General features: G+C 36.5%; 1 protein-coding gene across 4 annotated transcripts in view; it reads right to left on the bottom strand.

Moving 5' to 3' along the window:
- The window catches only part of NEK11 (NIMA related kinase 11), an 85,655-nt gene that overhangs the window by 48,049 nt on the left and 19,042 nt on the right, over positions 1-18,564 (bottom strand). For 3 of the 4 annotated variants that reach the window (XM_027733327.2, XM_039391240.1, XM_027733328.2), the window contains exons 4-9: positions 15,523-15,641; positions 10,314-10,378; positions 9,725-9,851; positions 1,942-2,091; positions 1,781-1,859; positions 1,179-1,264 (exon numbers count right to left, since the gene is read on the bottom strand). In XM_027733327.2, coding sequence (XP_027589128.1) covers positions 1,179-1,264; positions 1,781-1,859; positions 1,942-2,091; positions 9,725-9,851; positions 10,314-10,378; positions 15,523-15,641 — 626 coding nt within the window. The remainder of the gene's footprint in view (positions 1-1,178; positions 1,265-1,780; positions 1,860-1,941; positions 2,092-9,724; positions 9,852-10,313; positions 10,379-15,522; positions 15,642-18,564) is intronic. The other variant, XM_027733329.2, reaches the window with a different exon arrangement.

Genomic DNA, 18,564 nt, shown 5'->3' with positions numbered 1-18,564 from the left:
ATTTGTAGAGACGAGAGCCTACAGATACACAATCGGTAGTTATACTGGGTAAAATGATGTACAGAAGATTTTGCTATGTGAATTCAACTGTCTGTACTCTGCTTTCTCCCTGCCACTGATAGTAAATAACACTTTATCTGGAAAAGCTGAAGATGGTCACCTCTTCTGAAGGGATGACTGCAAGCAGCAGAATTGGCAGCATCTGCAAAGTGACCACAGTTGCAAAACTGTGGGTCCTGTCCAAGAGCAGAGGTCACAAAAATCAAAGGGGAAAGGCCTATTGCCTCAAAAGCACCGCTAATCCTGGACTGGAGTGTGGGTTTCTTTATTGTTGTTACTTAATAATTCAAAAGAAATTTCAGATATCTGTTACAGACTTGGAAGTTAGTCAGAGGAAACAAGAAACAAGGACATCCGTTGCTTCCTCACAGGATTACAAACTCCTGGTTTTGAGCATGCTAGCTTCTAACTGAGCAAAACCTGTACAGAAAACTCAGGGATTGGAAGCAAAGGGGAGAGCCAGCTGCCAATGAAACTGCAGAGCTAATTTACAAAGGCAAAATTAAATTGCCCATACCAACATTTGCTTTAAACATTGCAGCATGATAATTTAATGCAATTAAATAATTTAATATATATTCAGTGCTTAAGAGAGAGCATGTGCAAAGACACCACTGATGTTAGAGCCAAGAAGTATCACTAGCCTTAATTTCTCACTATAGTTACAAGACAAATATCACAGTATCCTACAAATGTATCAGATTAAAATTAGTTTAAGTTTATATGCTTTTTAGCTTGGTGTCATTTAGGAAACACAGTTTTCACATTCAATTATTAGTAGGTACAGAAACAGCAGCACTATAAACGATCCTGACATAACTAAAATGACAACTTAAGCCTTGAAAATTTAAAGACAAAGGTCATAATTTACATACCAATTTGTACTAAATTAACATAAGCATATACTACACATGCATCCACAATTCACACAGTCATATAATAAAAATATTTGATCCACAAATTATGTGTCTCACTAATGTGGTTTCTCTTCAGTATTTCTGGGGAATGGGTCCCTCTGAATATAAAGCACTATAAGATTAACAGAAGTGTTAATTATATTACTTGGCAACACTGTAATTTCGTATACTGCTGCTCATAAAACTGGTAAAAATACTTACACAGCATCAAAAATGGGAGCAGTTTCTTTCTGCCAGTTAAGTGCCTTGTCTTTCACAGTCGTGTTTGTGAACTTGTACTGTGTTTTCTGCAAGGAAATAAAATAAAAGGGGTATCAACAATGGATGCTAAAGTTATTCAGACTCTTCAGCTATGACCCAATACAGTCCTAATGTAAAACCTGACTAAGCAGTTTCCTTCCTCACCTTCTTATAAAGCCAAATAATATATACCCTGAAGCAGGGGCCAAAAGAGTAAGATGCATTGGTTTTCATTAAAATTATTACTAACCAGAACAGTTTAGAGACATATATATCCAGGCCTAAATGATCTGCACTTGTTACACATAAATGTCTGTTTTCCTTGTTGCTCATAACATTTAAGAGGAGATAAATTCAGCATATCAAGTGACAAGGGCTTCATTTCTCACTGCCTCGTTCCCCCAGTCATATTTGTAATACATCTCTGAAAGTCCCCTGGATTAATGTTCCAGTGAACTGCTATCTAATTATTTTTTCTCAACATGTTTTCCTTGTTTCCATTCTGTTTTTGCAAAATGCATACTCAAATGGTAAGTGTACAGCTACCAATTTTCCTTACATACCTTTAATTGTTCATCAATATAAGGAGTTTTTAGGATCTCAGCTGCTGTTGGTCTCAATGAAGGATTCTTATTTAACATACTGGAACATTAAAAAACAAAATTAATAATTAAGAGATTTTCCAAACTAACTGAAAAACCTGCTAAACAAGAAAATAACATACCTGCTTAGCAGAGCATTCAGTTTGCTTGGATATCTATCAGGAAGAGAAGGTGTATCACCTTCCACAATTTTTATCACAACAGACAAAAAATTCTGTCCAGTAAATGCATGGTTCATACAGCACATCTCATACAAAATGCATCCCAGAGACCTTGAAAAATAAAGAAATAGGAATAGCATAAGCAATATTTTTGAAAGTAGCATGCATACTGACATTACAGTAAGTAAAATCTCAATTGTATGCCCTTTTCTCCAGGGAAGGATATTTCATTATCATAGTATCCTTTTAATCTAAGACATTTTTATTCAGGTCACAAATTGATACATTTATAAACAGGATAAATCAACATTCTATTTCCATAGATTCTGTAAATAAATACACACACACCCACATATATATATATATGTATGTATGTAAAAATAAAGAAAAAACCCATTAGATGAACTACATTAAGCAGTTACTCATTAAAGAGTAAAGTAAAGAATACAAATTTTTAATTAGTGACTGACTGAGAAAACAGTTTAGTAGTGTTTAGACATAGGTTTGGTTAAATTGGTTTTGCAGATTAATTTCTGACAACAGACTGAAGCTAAAATTCAAGTTCAAATTAAATAATGCCAGTTTCAAATAACAGAAGTGTCTTCTGGTGTGATTTCACTCATTTGGCCACATACTCAAAATAGATTATGAAATCAGTTTGTACTCAAAGAAATAAGAAACTTTAGATGAGAGCATCATATCGCAACATCTAAAACTAAATTTCCTCAAAATTTTATTTGGAGAAGAAAAGAAGAAATCTGAACATGTAGGTCTGGAGACCTAGCCAAGAACCAGTGTCAGTTTTAAATTGTTAAAAACCAGGAAGAATGATTGCAAACAATTTTAAAAGGCCTTTTGCTTTACCATCACCCTAGTCACCAGTCCTAATGGCAATCATAAAAAAATCACCAAGTTCAACATTTTAAAATAAACACTCTCATAATAATTTATATAATGACTATTTATAATAGTTTGCACTTCAACCAGGTTCTGTCTGACAAGTGTATTTTAAAAAACAGCGGTGTTGATTTGTCCAGGCTTTGAAGGATGTTCAGTGTTACCTCCAGTTTGCACTCAGGAGACACCAATGACTGACTTGACCGAGGTCATAGAAAACGCTGGTGAGAGCCAGACAGAGGTCAAGACCAACTTAAATATCTTAATGTAGTATTCGACTGTGGTATTTATAATTTACAGAAGTAGTAAGAAAATAAAGCATAGCAATAATAATTAGAAGCATGTATGGGTGAATGGCTGTCAGGAAAAGGATATAAACATTATCTTTGAAAGCAAACAATGAATAAAGTTTCAATTATTCATTCTGGTTAAAGGAGAAGAATTGTTTTGGTCCACCTAGCAATAAAAGAACAAGAGCAAATAATTTTAAAGTTGAAACACAGGATCTACATACGATGCAAATAAGGAAGAAGAGAGAGAATAAGGATGCTCCACTCACTGGTACTTTTCAAGCAGTATGTGAAAACAATTAGCAGTGAATTTATGCTAGGGACTACCTAAAGACCAGCTAATGAGGTACATAAACAATTGCCTAGTTTTTTTAAAGATTTAGCTGTCAAACAGCTTCCAAACTTCCCAAATCAGTAAACAGTAACACACAGATCATGATCTATATTTATGATGCATGTTCAAACTCCAAAACAAAATAATTACTACATGAGAAAATACTGAAAAAGAACAACGAAAAAAACCCTATGCACATAGCATCTAAAATCATCAAACAAATATGGAAATCAGCCAGGGAGAAGAAAAAAAACAAAGGAAAATCCCAACCTGACAGACTGAACTATAACTTCTTTCTGCAGAATCAATCTGTTTTGGAGGCTGCTTGATTCTGGCAGCTAAAAATTGCTTAATGAGCCATTAGGAACACTGGATTTGTCGCATCAGGGAAGCTGATTCATTCATCTAGTTTAGTACTCTGACTACACCTGAGACTTTGGAGAAGGATGAAAAGAATGCCCAGGGCATTCTGCTGCAGCCAGGACCGTGAACAGGCTACCCAGGGAAAACCCCATCTGCCCCATGAAAGACAAATAAAGGAAAAAAAAAAAAAAAGAAAAATGAGGAGAAAAGAATAAAGTTTTTACTGCAGGATACAAATCTTTGAAATTAAATAAATATCTCCTAAGCTGAGAAATGCTGCCCTGGGTCCCAGAGCAAGGTTATTTCTTCTCAGGACAGCTGCTGAGCTGCAATTGCACCAAGCTTTTGCCTCAAAACTCAGTTGTGTTTCTACATTTCTGGTCTAAGCACCTTGTAAGGAGCAAGAGAAAATTTCTTCCCTATTCCCATAACCAATCTGCACATGATCCAGACATATAATTTAATTACTTTTATAATCTCAGCCCACATAATTGCCAATGTTATAAAATTCTAAAATAGTCATTAAACTATCCAGCCAACACATTTGGTTTGACAACTTCCTATATTCATAAACACGTTTGACAAAGTTCCTAAATAGCACATAACTTTAGCAAAATTGTTGTATGACTAGTTCACACTGCAGCTGCTTATGCTCAATTACATCATAAAATGGATCATCTGGACAGGCTTCAGTGTGTTCTCTACAATCTTGACTGACAGACCTGTATCTTTTCCTTCTCAGGAGAAACCACCCTGAGGTTTTTGGTGCTAAATGTTTGCATAAGCATTCTTGTCCTTTTAAACATCTGATCTTTTTTGCAAAAAATGTTATAGTTGTTCCAAGGCTGTAAGATCCAAGTTAGCTTTTAAATTCAGCTCCAAAAGCCAATAATGTAAATGCAAATACCTTTGTGGCTTATATCTCTCAGTCTGATCATAGCAGAAGGTCTTCAGAATTTGTTGGCTTCAGAGGAATATGAGGGATATGTTTCTGAATTTAATTTCTTCATATTCACTCATCAGCCCTTAAATGAGAACCCCGTGCTGGCTATCTTCCCCAGCCCCATCACCTCAGTCTCAACATTGCTCCTGCCTGAACAGTGTCAGTAGAGTGGCTGGAAAACAGAAGGTGGACACAAATTCTATCACCATGTACAGAAGGAAGCTGCCGTGAAGCATGATGAACATGATGCTCTTAGTCCTATGAGTTAGTTTTTGGTAGTCCTGTGAGGAGCAGGGAATTGGACTCAATGATCCTTATGGGCTCCATCCAACCTGAGATAATGTATGATTCTATGTACTCATATACCATCACAACTATCTCAGCCACTGTCTTCACTGCTTTACTGCTATTTTTTGTAACTAATCCACATAAAATTTGGCAGTAAAAAAAAAAAAAAAAAGCCATTTTTGGATTGTTAATATTAAAGAAAAAGACAAACTGGAGGAAAAGCACAGACAAGTAAGCACAATAAAATCAAAGTCACAAGATCTGTGATGTAGGTAGCCCAATTTATGTACAATGGATTTACATGTGATTGTGAGTGATTGTGACATTACTTTGGAAAAAAAGGAAAAAAGAATTTGCTTTTCAGTAAGTATTTCTGTTATAATTTTTGTCTCTGAGATAATTTCTAACGTACAATATGCACAAATCCGCTGAAAAGTTCCTGGATGAAGTTTACCTTATATGCTCACATCTTTAAAAAGAGAGAAACGTTACTGCTGGTAACTGTTTGCCTCAGTTTGCTCGGCAGATGAATGCAGTGCCATAGCGCTGGTGCCATGGGAATTCCTGCCAACCCCCAACACCAGTGCCAGTCCCTTATTGCAGTGCATAATGCCAGGAAGGGACACCAGGACACCAGCACAGCAGTGCCTCTGGGTCACACTGTGCTGGTGTACCAGTGAGTCCAATTACCACTTGCACATACACACATCACTGACTGATCCCCGACCTATCCTTGGGTTAGTCACTGTCTCAGCTCAGCTGCCGGCACTGCTTTGGCTCTTAAAGAGAAGCACTGATGGATAGAGGGGTTGGTGAACTGCTGAATGGAGACCAGCTCCCTGAGGAAGCTCCTCACATGGAAAGGAGAAACCCCAGACTGTATCATCTACAAAGACTTTCACTTACAGCCTGACCAGTCCAGGCTTAGGGATGCTGAGGAAAACATGTGAGACAATTTTAATTTGCCTCCTGTGAATTTAGATTTGACATAAAGCATGGAATAGCAAAGAACTCCAGCCCTGAAATTTTAACTGATGACAAACAAAAATGCTGCAGCTTTTCTGAGCCTAACTGTAGGACTTCCATATGTAAAAACTGTAAAACATGAAGCTTTTTCCCATCTATTGATCTTGGGTTATAAAGGACAACACTTCTCACACCAGTTGCTGCACTATGAATATTGAAGCCAGTTTTGAAGAGCCAGTTGCAGAACATTGTAGCAACGCAGAAATTGTGTGAACAATTTCCCTTGCATTTCTGTGTGTTTTACCTTGGCATGGCTGGGTGCAGATAATAAAAAATGCTGTGCCACTAATATGGCTGCAGGCCTTGCGCCAAGGTGAAGGAGGAGTTCTTTTGGCAAGAAAACAAGTTCTATGGACACCTGCAGTTATCCAATTAGTGCTGTACACCACAGTATGTTTTCCTTATGTAACCAATGTAGTGTGAACAAGAAACTAAGCGTCATGAGCACTATATAATCTGTCTTTCTCCTAATAAAGACGACATTTGCCTGATCACACTGATCCTGGAGCACTCTGTCCGTTCCCTTCCATCAATAGAACATGCAAGTTAACCTGAAAAGCACAATGTGTCTTTAGAGCACATCTTTAATGCAGCATAAATTAAGGTCTTTCCAATGAACAACAATTAACTGGAGTGAACAGTGAGAGAACCATGATAACATAGTGAGATAGCACTAACTGTCTTTTGCAGAAGATATTTTACATTATCTTACATTTAACATGGAACCTTTGTAATTCTGAATTTTTGTGTGTAATATTTTGAGTCCTGCTAGAGATCAGATTGACAAGTCTGAAGAGAGAACATCACTTCAGGTAAATGTAAAAGACTCGGGCAACTCCTTGGCATTCCTCGGGGGTCAGTATACACTACTGTTTAACATCACTGTCAGCAACATGGACAGAGGGATTGAGGGTATCCTCAGCAAGTTTGACAGCAATAAGCTGTGTGGTATCATCAACATGCTGGAGGTGAGGGATGCCATCCAGAGGGACCATGATGGACTTGAGAGGTGGGCCCATGCCAACCTTATGGAGTACAACAAGGCAAACTTCAAGATCCTGCACCTAAGTCACAAATACAGACTGGTCAGAGAAAGAGAGCAGCCCTGAAGAGAAGGACTTGGAGGATGTTGGTTGATTAGAAGCTCAACATGTCCCATCAATGTGTGCTTGCAGCCAGAAAGCCAATCATGTCCTGGGCTGCATCAAAAGAAGTGTGGCCAGCAGGCTGAGGGAGGCGATTCTTCCCTCTTGTGAGACTTTACACAGAGTACTGCATCCAGCTCTGGGCCCTCAAGATGAGAAGGATGCAGACCTGTTGGTGCAAGTCCAGAGTAGGACCATGAAGACGACCAGAGGGCTGGAGCACCTCTCCTATGAAGACAGGCTGAGACAGTTGCAGTTGTTCAGCTTGGAGAAGAGAAGGCTCCAGGGAGACCTTAGAGCAGCCTCTCAGTACCTAAGGAGGCCAGCAAGAAAGCCAGAGAGAGACTTTTTACAAGGGCTTGTAGTGATAGGACAAGGAGGAATGGATTCAAACTGAGAGAGAGTTCAAGGCCAGGTTGGATGGGGCTTCCACCTCATCTAGTGGAAGGTGTCCCTGTCCATGGCAGGGAGGTTGGAAGTAGGTGGTCTTTAAGGTCCCTTCCAACCCAAACCATTCTATGAGTTTATGATTCTCCATGAGCAATTGAACTTGCTGCACAGTGGCCCAAGGATTTAATCTCATCTGGAGCCTCCAGGGTGTGTTCCCTTGTATGCTCGGGGATCTCTTGTCTTTTGGGCCCTGTTAAATGGGGAAAATGAAAAAAAAAATCAAATACAATAATTATTAAAAAATTAAAAGATGAAATGATGAGAACATCAATCAATAAAATGAGTCCTGATGAAAAGAGAGTTTCCTGGCGTTTGTAGGCTGGAGAACTAGTGAGTCAGGAAACGCTTTGTCCTTAATGCCCCTACAGTGAGGGCCAAGAAGCTCCTATTGAAGGTAGTTCTACTCTCAGGTAAGTGCTCTTGGTCATGCTTTGGAAAGATTACAAAGTGCATAAAGTATAGCAGAAAGCTAGTAGCTATTGAGTTTGGGGTGAGGGGGGTTTTTTCTATGTTTTTGTAAATTCTGAAATTTATAAAAATCATTTATAAAAATATTGGAACAAACTCTGCTTGCATTTGCTCTGTACAATTCAATGACTTACATGGATTGACGCTAGTAACCACAAATAAAACTTAAACACGTATTTTACATTCCATTTCAACTGCAATAAAAGCAATTATTCCTCACACTAAAAGAGCACAAAAGGCAGGCTTCCCTGTCTATTGACTTGTTTTGACATGTTTTGAAACCTTCTCTCAATATATTTTTATTGACAACTCGTATTAACTGATATTTGTTTTGTTACAGACGAACTAGAGAGAATCTGACATCAAATCCATAGCAGTCAGCTACAGAGACCATGAGATGAGATTCATGACACATTCGTTGACTGGACTGAATGTGTTAACTGTGAAAAACGGTTGCCATCATCTGAAAGTGTAGATGATTGCTTTCCACTTTCAGAATTATATCCTGCAGTCACAAGTTTATTTTGAAAAGGTAGAACTGAGCTGAAACTAGAGTAAATTATCAAGTAAAAAACACTGTATTTCAGTGGCCAAATGTTTTACAAAGGAATTTTCATGATTTGAAATATTTCTAAAAAAATTAACCTTCTGATACACACACCTACAGAAAAAAAAACAAACAAACCAAACAACTAAAACACCTCATAAAAAAAACAAAGCCCTTTACATATAAAAATACTGTGACAGAATAATAAAAAACCAAACCAATAGCTTTAACTATAATCTTAAAACATGAGACGTTTTAGGACACACATATAAACAAACCAGACATTTTCCCATTCCAAAAAAAACCATTTTTCATCTTGGCTTGCAAGAGTGCCTGCACACCTAAAAGTTTCCTAAAGCCTTTAATCATCACTTCAGAAGTCCTGATCTCAAGAATTTTCTTGCCAACTAAGTGCAGAACTGACATTTTTCTTTCTACTTTTGAACCTTTCCTAAAACAGAGTGCCTTTTTGCTTCCATTCTAACACTACAGTTATTCTCATTTTCAACTTCCACTTCCAAGTACTTTCTTCCTTTTAACATTTGCCAATATTTTTCAGTTCAGTTCCTAAGAAGATCCTTCTGCTATCCTCTCAGCCAGGAGTCACTCTTTGCTCATCCACTTAGAAGTTTCACAGAAAGTTGCTTCTTTCAATTCATCTATCTCAATATGAGAAAAAAAGAGATTTCCCCCTTCCTAGCAAAACCCGAACTTGGTCTACAATCATACTGTACCATGTCTGAGACTGGACCTGAAAACATACTCTTCTTTAAAGTTCCAGATAACCCAGAATAACAGCAAACTACGTGCTTCTTAACATAAAGGGCAAGGCTTCAGATTGGCAACATATGATTCAAATGTCCTGAACTAGTTTTAGTGGAGAAGTGTAAGCACCCTACTGAGAAAGTCTTTAAAAAGAGTAATTCCTAAATAACATCAAATGCTGATCTAGAAAATAAATACCTAATGAAACTAAATTAGCTGACTACTCACCAAATATCAGATTTTGTGTTATATCCCTGGTGCTTCAGTACTTCTGGACTCATGTAGTATGGTGTCCCAGTAAATGTGGTTGCCAGATCACATGAACCCATCAAAAGACAAGAAACTCCAAAGTCTCCTAAAAATATAAGCAACACCAGTAATTTATTAATATAAATCTACATCATATAAACTTTTTTGTTTATTGTTAGGCATGACTGTACATCCAAAAACCCCTATCAGTATCTAAAATAATGGAAAAACTGATTTTCTGTAATTCTTCAAAATAAAAATACCACAAAAGCATAACATCACAGAACTATGTGGGTTTAAAGAGGTCTCACAAAGGCCACCCAATTCAAATCCCTGGCTGCAAGTAAGTTTCATGAGGCTGCTCAGGTCCAGGTCCAGCCAAGCTTGAAGTACCCTCAAGGCTAGAGATTTCACTGCCTCTCCTGTGTCTGACTGTCAAATAAATGTTTGACCACAAATCAAAATGCTATTTCAGACATGATTTTCTTTAAATCTCCTTATTGACAAAACATCTGCTAGACTGTTCTATCCTACCAAAATATATCTTTAAAAAGCATGGAAATCTCACCAATTTTAAGAAGATTATCTTTCAAAAATATATTCTTCGCTTTCAAATCTCTGTGAAGTATCCGTCTGGAATATAAAAGGAAATTCAACCTTATCCAACTGGAAGCATTCACAGTCATGTATTAAGTATTTCTAGTATTTAACTTTTTCAAAAGGCTAGCCCACCACTGCTACAGGTTAATTCTGCAAGTGACAATCCACAGACGATGGCATTAAGGAGCTTCATATAAACACAGAGGTGCATTCATAGCTACCCACATGCAGGATGAGAGCCTAAGCACCCAGGATAATAAAAATGTACCTCGGGATCCCAGCTTAAGAATACAGATACAGACTTAGCATGAGCTGCAGAGGAAGGGAGAAAGGCAAGTCTTCTTATCTGACTCGTCTTAAAAGCATTACATCTCATTTTCTGCCAGGGGAATGAGATGTCTCACAAGAGAATAAGTGATGAGAAAAACAGCAATAAGAGATTCTCAAAGCTCAGGGAACTCTCCTTTGGAGAAAAAGTATTTTTTGAAAGACAAATATGTATATCGACTAGGCTAGTAGTTCAATTTTTACAGTAACAGTGTGGAAGACAAAAGAACTTTAAAAAGACAGAGATTAAAAGGAAAAGAACAATTAGCTTTTACAGACTTATTTTTCCATCAAAGCCTGAAACAACATCATAAGCCACGCAGCATTTAAGGATATACAGCATCTTCTCAATTTCTAGAAATCTTACATGTGTGACAGTAATTCTGCAGCCTCTTAGGAAAACGGAACATCTCTACAAAACATGTTCTCAACTAATTCTTGTCAATAATGCTTCCAAAAGCATTGTTCCCTATAACTTCAACTAAATTAGAATTCATCCACTTTTAAAATGACTGCTAACACAGCAGATTAATTATCAGCTCTGCTCAGGAAGAGATTAGAATGGCATTTGATACATACTGTATTTGCTAATACAAATACAGTAGTCATTCAGCCATTTAGATCATGTAAAGGAAGCAATTGATGTCTAAGATTCTGGAGATGTGGGCGGGAAAAGCAAATATATTAATCCATTTTAATTTTTCCTGAGCAATCCTCAAGGATTATCTCAAATTTGACTGAACTATTAAAGTCTTATGCATTGACATAATGAAATTATTTCCAAAATAGTTTCTACATTAAGAATAGAAAATATGCATTCTGCAGCACAATTTCAATACACAATTAAGTCCACAACTCATTTGAAAATAATTTTTGCAAGAAGAGAAAAAAATAGTAAATTCAATCTACTCAGTTCACAAATGGAAAAAAAAACCATGAAAAATAATACTAGAAGACATTGCAGCATGTACATAGACTGGGCATGAAAAAGAAATATTTCTATTTTTATGGGTCAAAGTAAAGAGTTCTTTATGCTTCCTATAGCAATTTTTTCTACAATTTTTTTATCTTTCAATTTCATGTCCTGAAAGAAATGCCTGTAGAGAAAGGTTTGCACACTGGGAAAAATTAAAGTGTTATTCAGTGTGCCTCCACTGATGTTTATAAATTATCATTTATAAATAATTTGTTTTCCGTTTGACAGCTTTCTTGATCAATATACATATACTCATCATACATTACATCAGTAAGGAAATTAAATTAAGATGGTATTTATTATTCTTTTATAAGTGTATATATACATATATACACATGCACAGTTTTACAGAAATCTTGCTGTGTTAATTTAGATTCATAAAGTCTTTCCTTACCATTTATCACACAGAGCCTTTGAAAGAACTTCTCTTTCATATGTTTTCTTGCATACTGTTGTTGAGCATTGGTAGGGTTTAACCTTTTTTATTATTACTACTTTGTATAAATATAACCATGGAATTTTTGAACCTAAACATTTCCTGAATATCTATTATTTTAATAACAGGTATCTTTAAATATAAAAACTACCCAGAAGGCTTTTGGTTGCATATTGTTTGAAAAGGAGATGGAAAAAAGATGTTTGGGGCACATCAGCTTGAATTAAAATGTAATGTTTATATAATCTTGCGATGTATTGATGAAAATTATTATGATGATGAACCTTATTTGCATTACCAATAATTATAAGATGCTTTCACATATAAATATAACAAAGAAATATTTGGGGTGAGTCTTTGGAGCTTTCCATGATGATGTCTCTCAATGCAAGCCACCATATTCTGCCATGATGTATCAGAAGATAAACAAGTTACAAGATGAAGCCTTACCTGAAACAACTACTTTAATTCTAGTAAGAAAAAATTATTGAGCCTGCACTGTAAATCCTTCTTAAGAAAGAGTGTGACTTTTTTATTGCAGCAAAAGACAGACCTATAAAGGTAACATGAATTAATTGGGCTCCAGTAAAGCTTGACAGACAGTGAAGTAGTTTTCGACTGATTGTTTTGGTTAGAAATTGACACTTGAGGACAGTTTCTAAATTGGGCTGTAAATATATCTGAAGAACTATGAAGGGAAATAAGAGGTTCTGGGTAAGTTTAAATCCTGTAGTATCTGCTGTTCACAGAAATGGTAACCTTTTAAAAAATTCTGTGTTCATAAATTCTTCATAAAGATTAGCAAAGCCATGGATAACATAACGGTCAGATTTATTCAAAGTGAGGTTAAATTAATCAATGGCCTCATTGCCTGATTGCTGTGGGATTAATTTTGCGCACTTGACATGTGATGCACTACACATATGCCAGAGAGACCACATGATGGTTTCATGCTGTCTCCATCTAGGTAAGACCACTGAACTATGTTGCCTCTCCCTTACTTCTCTTTCTCTCTCTGGTTATATCAAACACAGATGAAGACTGAATCTTTTTCATTCTAGATAAGTCAGCTTTCAGGTTGCAAATTAAAGAATCTTTCCAATCATGCAAAACAGCCAGTAGATAACACAATGTCCACAAGATATTTACGTCATTTTTTGGAATTCATGAAGTGTAAGTAAAAGACAGGAATGTCTAACCTGTATAATCTTTGTTATCACAGAAAAAAGAAAAAAAAAACTGAGGCAGTCAAAAAGTCCTGGTTTAAAGTAAGTTTCCAGCATAAGAGTTTTCAGAAAGTATGGAAGTTCAACTAAAGCTGTGCAAGGACAACCAAGTGAATAGTCTATGTTTAAAACCAGAAATAACAATTTTTGCTGCTCTGACATAAAACCACCCATCCACAGCAGCTGGGTTTGCTAAGGAATGGCATGAGGAAGTCCCAACCCAGAGGTTACAAACCCTTCAAGCTTCTAGTTCTAGGGAAAAGTTTTCTTTGCATTAGGACATAATTCAAACATATATTACAGCTTTTTTCTGTATCAGTAGAGAAGAAATCATGTATGACTCCTCTATACAGAAACAGGGTTGTTATTATGTTTTAGTATTTCAAATTAATTTCTGTAAGTAGTTCTAAATTCTTTTCAGCCTTTCCAATTTAAGCTATTGTTTGGCTCTAAACTAATAAGAAAAAAATCTAAATTTTTAATATGCATACTCAAATAACACATTATACAAACTAATATATATAAATAAAACTAAAACTGTGAAGTCATTTGTAAGTGTCTGGAGAGGTACTATTAAATAGCTGTGATTCAAATGGAGAAAATTAAATGCTGTTTAGAAAATCAAATTGCTGCTTCCACTGGAGAATTAACCTACTTTTCAGTAAACCAAATAATTTAATATACATATTTACTGAAGAAAGTTTATTTCTAAGATTTTATTTGGTTTTAAAGGTTTTTTTGAGAACAAGTAGAAGATGAGTAATATAAAGAGAAGAGCAGACAAAAGGGACATATGTGAAAACAAGAGATAAAAGAGGCATGAAGAAATACAGAAAATAAAAGACAAAAAGAATAATTCATACAATAGAATTGTTTAGTTGGAAAGGACCTACAATGGTCTCCTAGTCCAAGTGCAATGTTATTATTATTCTGCATTAGTCTGCACAATGCATCTTTTGAACACTTACATTAAAGGAAGGATTTCATCAAAATTGGACTTTACAAAGTACCACAACTTTTAATGATAAATTGTTAAATTGGAGTTTGAGAAAGAGAATAAAATCCCCACACTGATAGTTTAGTTAAATTGTCAAGTTTTTTATTTCCATTTTGCCCTGTCCTTTCAGCCTGTGGTGAATGCTGGAGAGCACAGCATCACAAGAGAGCTCTCTTCACTGTGCTCCTATCACTGCAGTCTGTTGGGAAGCACTTCATGTACAAGCCCTGGATAAACTGACATTAGGAACACAAATGCTCTTGCATCCTGGACAGCAATTCATTCTGCCCTTTTCCCTCTACAGTCTGACACTGTAGGTGCAAAAACTCATTAGGTATCCATCAGTTTAGGTCAAACATATTCCACACGCTTAACTTCAGTTCAACTCAGAAATGGGTGGTCTTGATGACGGTGACTTCTCTCCTACCTACTGCCCTGTTGCAACTCAAGTTCAGGCAAGCAAGTTTTGCCCAAGCCCTGAAAAGGTGACAGCACTGGACAATGCAGAAAGGGGATCAGACAGGGCTCACACACATGTCCAGTACACTGGCAACAAGGGAACCGCTTAGATCACTGAAGTCAGCCTGCCTAAATCACATCGCAGGCAAGAACTGCACTCATGGATATGATCTAGGCAGGTATTCACTTATATACACTAGTCCTACTCAAACCATGTGTGATCTCCACATATCACTATCTGGATCACCCGTAGAATTTTTTTAAGTTAATCTTTGATGTTCTGTTAAAAGTGATGTCTGTTTTCAAAGAAGGTATGTATGTAACTTCACTGATTTTAGTGGGAGTCCATCAAGCATATATATTGGATTCTTCACATTAAGTATCTGCAAGACATCCTTGTTGATTCCCCTGTAAAAAACTGACTCTGTTTTAAACTTTTAATCCATTTTCTTCTAACAACTATGAACTCTTTCTATTGTGATACATTTTTAATCTGGCTCTTAGAAAAAGTGTGTCTAACGCTAAAAGACACCTACCACTGTGCTACTAAAAGATATAATGCACAATGTTCTTGTAGGATAATTAATCATAATTGAGACATGAAACATATACTAAATAAAACATTTTGGTGAATAGAACTTTATACCAATACAAGACAAACCACATGGTTTCATTTCTGTCTGAGTATCTGCTACTAGTCAGTAAGTATATTCACTCCCCTCCCAAGCTAAATGCTCTCATATTAAATGACTGTACCTTTCATGCATATAGTTGACTCCGAGTAACAACTGTATAAACCACTCTACTACTTGACTTTGAGTGAATATCTTCCCAGAATCTTTGTACTCTTGAATTTTAAAGTCTAGATCTCCACCCTGAAAAATATCACAACATATTTGTATATTTACAGCAAGTTTTTAAAATGCCATCTCCTTCATCGAAGTACAGGACTCCACTTTCTTAGACCTTTCAGGCTCCTTACGACGTAGTCTGTAAGATTAACGCACGCATGTGAATTCTGAACTCTCCCATCACCAAAAGCATACACAACTGAGGATCAAAGTGAGATCAAGAAGTCTGGCTCCATAGGGAAAGCAAGTCAATTTTCTCTTAATGTTACTCAATATCATCAAAGTTTTCAACTCTTCTTACTTCATGTCACCCAACTTTAGATGTGTGCATCCAAGCTGGTCACCCCAAACCCCCTTTACAGTTAACACAAAGGAACACGCACCCGTATAGTGCAGTTATCTCTGCCATCTAGTTGTGTACCTTAGGAAGGGATGGACCATGTTGTAGAAATGCTGTTTCTCTGCAAAGATTTATGATGAGAACCTACATTGACTGGTTAATATATAGATAACTAAATAAGTAAAATCTATCTGCCCCGATCAGTCTGAATAAGTTAATAAATTTGAGAAAAACTTTTCCACTCCAGTGAAACACTCAACAGTCAAGAGACACTCTGATTTAATATGTTAAAATAACCATGTCAGCATCAAAGAAACCATGTTGGTCTCCTAAGAATTAAAACACAGTCTTTAATTATGATACTTTGCCCCTCTTTCAAACTCACTTTTTCCAGAAACAAAGCAGATCTAAAGCTTCAAGAATATGTAGCATGTGTTATTGCAAATACCTCATTAAAATTACAACTGATCTTGAACTAATACTGGAAATGGAACAATATGACACACAGTAGGGAGTGACAATAAACCAAAAAAAAAAATCAGAAAAAGACTAATTGAAAACTGTAAGCCAGATGTTTGGAAAAATCAATTGTACAACAACATGATGAAAGTGGATTTTGAGGAGACTTACAGGAAAGCTGTTCTTTTTACTAAAAAATTAGACAGATGGTTGTCAGCTGATTGTTTATCCGGTTTATAAAATGAATGGATTTTGTCTACAAGAATGCACTCACATTAGTGGTAAGCAATGTGTTGAGGTAACTAACCCCAGAGCAAAGGGACTGTGAGCCTCATTATATTCTAATGACTAATTACCTTACATCAGGACAGCTTATTCGCCATAAATCATTACTTTTACATTATACACTCTGCATAAAATCAGAAGTTTTGTCTGCCATATACAAGAACATAGTTTAGCCTGTATGACTGTACCAGTACTGTCATTTCCCATCATCAACCCCTTTGATCCTTTGCATTGCTGACCCTCAACATTTTATGATCTCTTCAGCATTTCTCATTTTTCTGTTCCCAACACCACAGTGCTTCATACTGCTGCTACAAAATAAGCAGGTTCTGCCCTTGCAGATCCATGCATTTATGTCCCACGTCTTTCACATGAATTTACAGTAATTTCTATAGCCCCTGAGGTTCTAAGTTACAACATTCGAGAGTGTGCTAAAAGAAAGTAAAAGTATTTTGTCATATAGCAAAAACACATGCCCCTGACAATGTCTTGCAATTTTTTAACTGAAATGTCTGAATAATCTCATTCCCTGGGGAAGGGAATATGGCTTCAACTCTCCATCTGCCTCCCTGCTGAAGCCCAGAGTGAAGATCTTCTGGGAACTTGTTGCTCCCAGCAGCTGCTTCCCCTTTGCAACTCCAAACGTTCAACAGCTTCCCCCATGGTTGCTTGCAGCAAAGCAGAGAAAAGAACGAAAAATGCTGGGAACTCTGCTGCATGGCAACTAGATGGACTGTGTCTGAGACTACTCACACACCTCGAAAATAATGACTTACCTGTTCCAGACGATGCCCCAGACCATCCACACCCAACTGTAACAATAGCCCAAGACTGAGGGGGTGCTGAAACACATGTCAGCTGGCTACTGGCCACAAGGGACTATGTACTATCCAGGTGAGGATAAATGAAGTGCAGCAGGCTCCAGTCAGTGCTTCTCCCTGTCCCAATGCGGCCCCTCTCACAAGAACACATTGCAATGAAAAACGCAAAGAAAATCAGTGCAGGACCTCCAGAGTTAGGGTAGTGAATACTCTGAAGTTGAGGGACAATTCCTTCAAAAGGTCAAAGGAGAACAAAAGCAGTTCAATAATACACTACATGTGCCCTCACATAACTGCATGGCTTTTTACCTTCAAATAGAGAAGAACTATCTCAATGTCCTACAATACATTTAACCTTAATTTTGTGTCTAAAAAAAGGAAAACAAAAACACATCATAAAAGATTTGCTGAAATACTGCTGTTGTGAAACTCTGAAATAATTTGTTAACTCAATTTGCACTTTGGAAGGTCAGCATAATGAACTTCATAAGGAATTCAACAATTTAGCAATTAGAGTACATATGGAGTTTCCAAGCTGCAGTTTCTATTTAAATATCCAGAGCATCAAACACACCACTAACTTATTTGAAAAAGCTTAGCATCTAGAGCTGATAACGTGAACAAGCATTGATTGCTTTAGTTATTCTTTTTGCTAAGATTTCCTTAGCATATGTGTACTCACATCACAGCTGAGACCATAGTGAAGAGACATAAATAATTGTCCAGGGAAAAGCACAACCAGTTCTGGTTTCCAATATATTAAAATGATGCAACTTTTAAAGTAATTACTTTGTAAAAACTGTATTTTATTGAAGTCCAATTTATACTACAAAATTAAATCCAAGGTTCATTAAGACATTTTTGTTTGAAATCTGACTTAGCTGACAATGTTTATATTACCCATAAGATTTTGATTTGGGGAAACTGTCAAAGAAGCTCAACAAGAAGACCAAAATAGAACACATATACCTCTTCTCTATAATTTTGAGTGAATTCAGTTATAATAAAAGATGTCAAGCTGAGCAATACAGACCAATGTTGT

This window comes from Pipra filicauda, unplaced genomic scaffold (assembly GCF_003945595.2).
Source record: "Pipra filicauda isolate LSUMZ 115617 unplaced genomic scaffold, ASM394559v2 scaffold91_size2508729_pilon, whole genome shotgun sequence".
Classification (NCBI taxonomy): Eukaryota; Metazoa; Chordata; class Aves; order Passeriformes; family Pipridae; genus Pipra; species Pipra filicauda.
The sequence above is the reverse complement of the archived record's forward strand: the minus strand, read 5'-3'. Positions and strand labels throughout refer to the sequence as shown.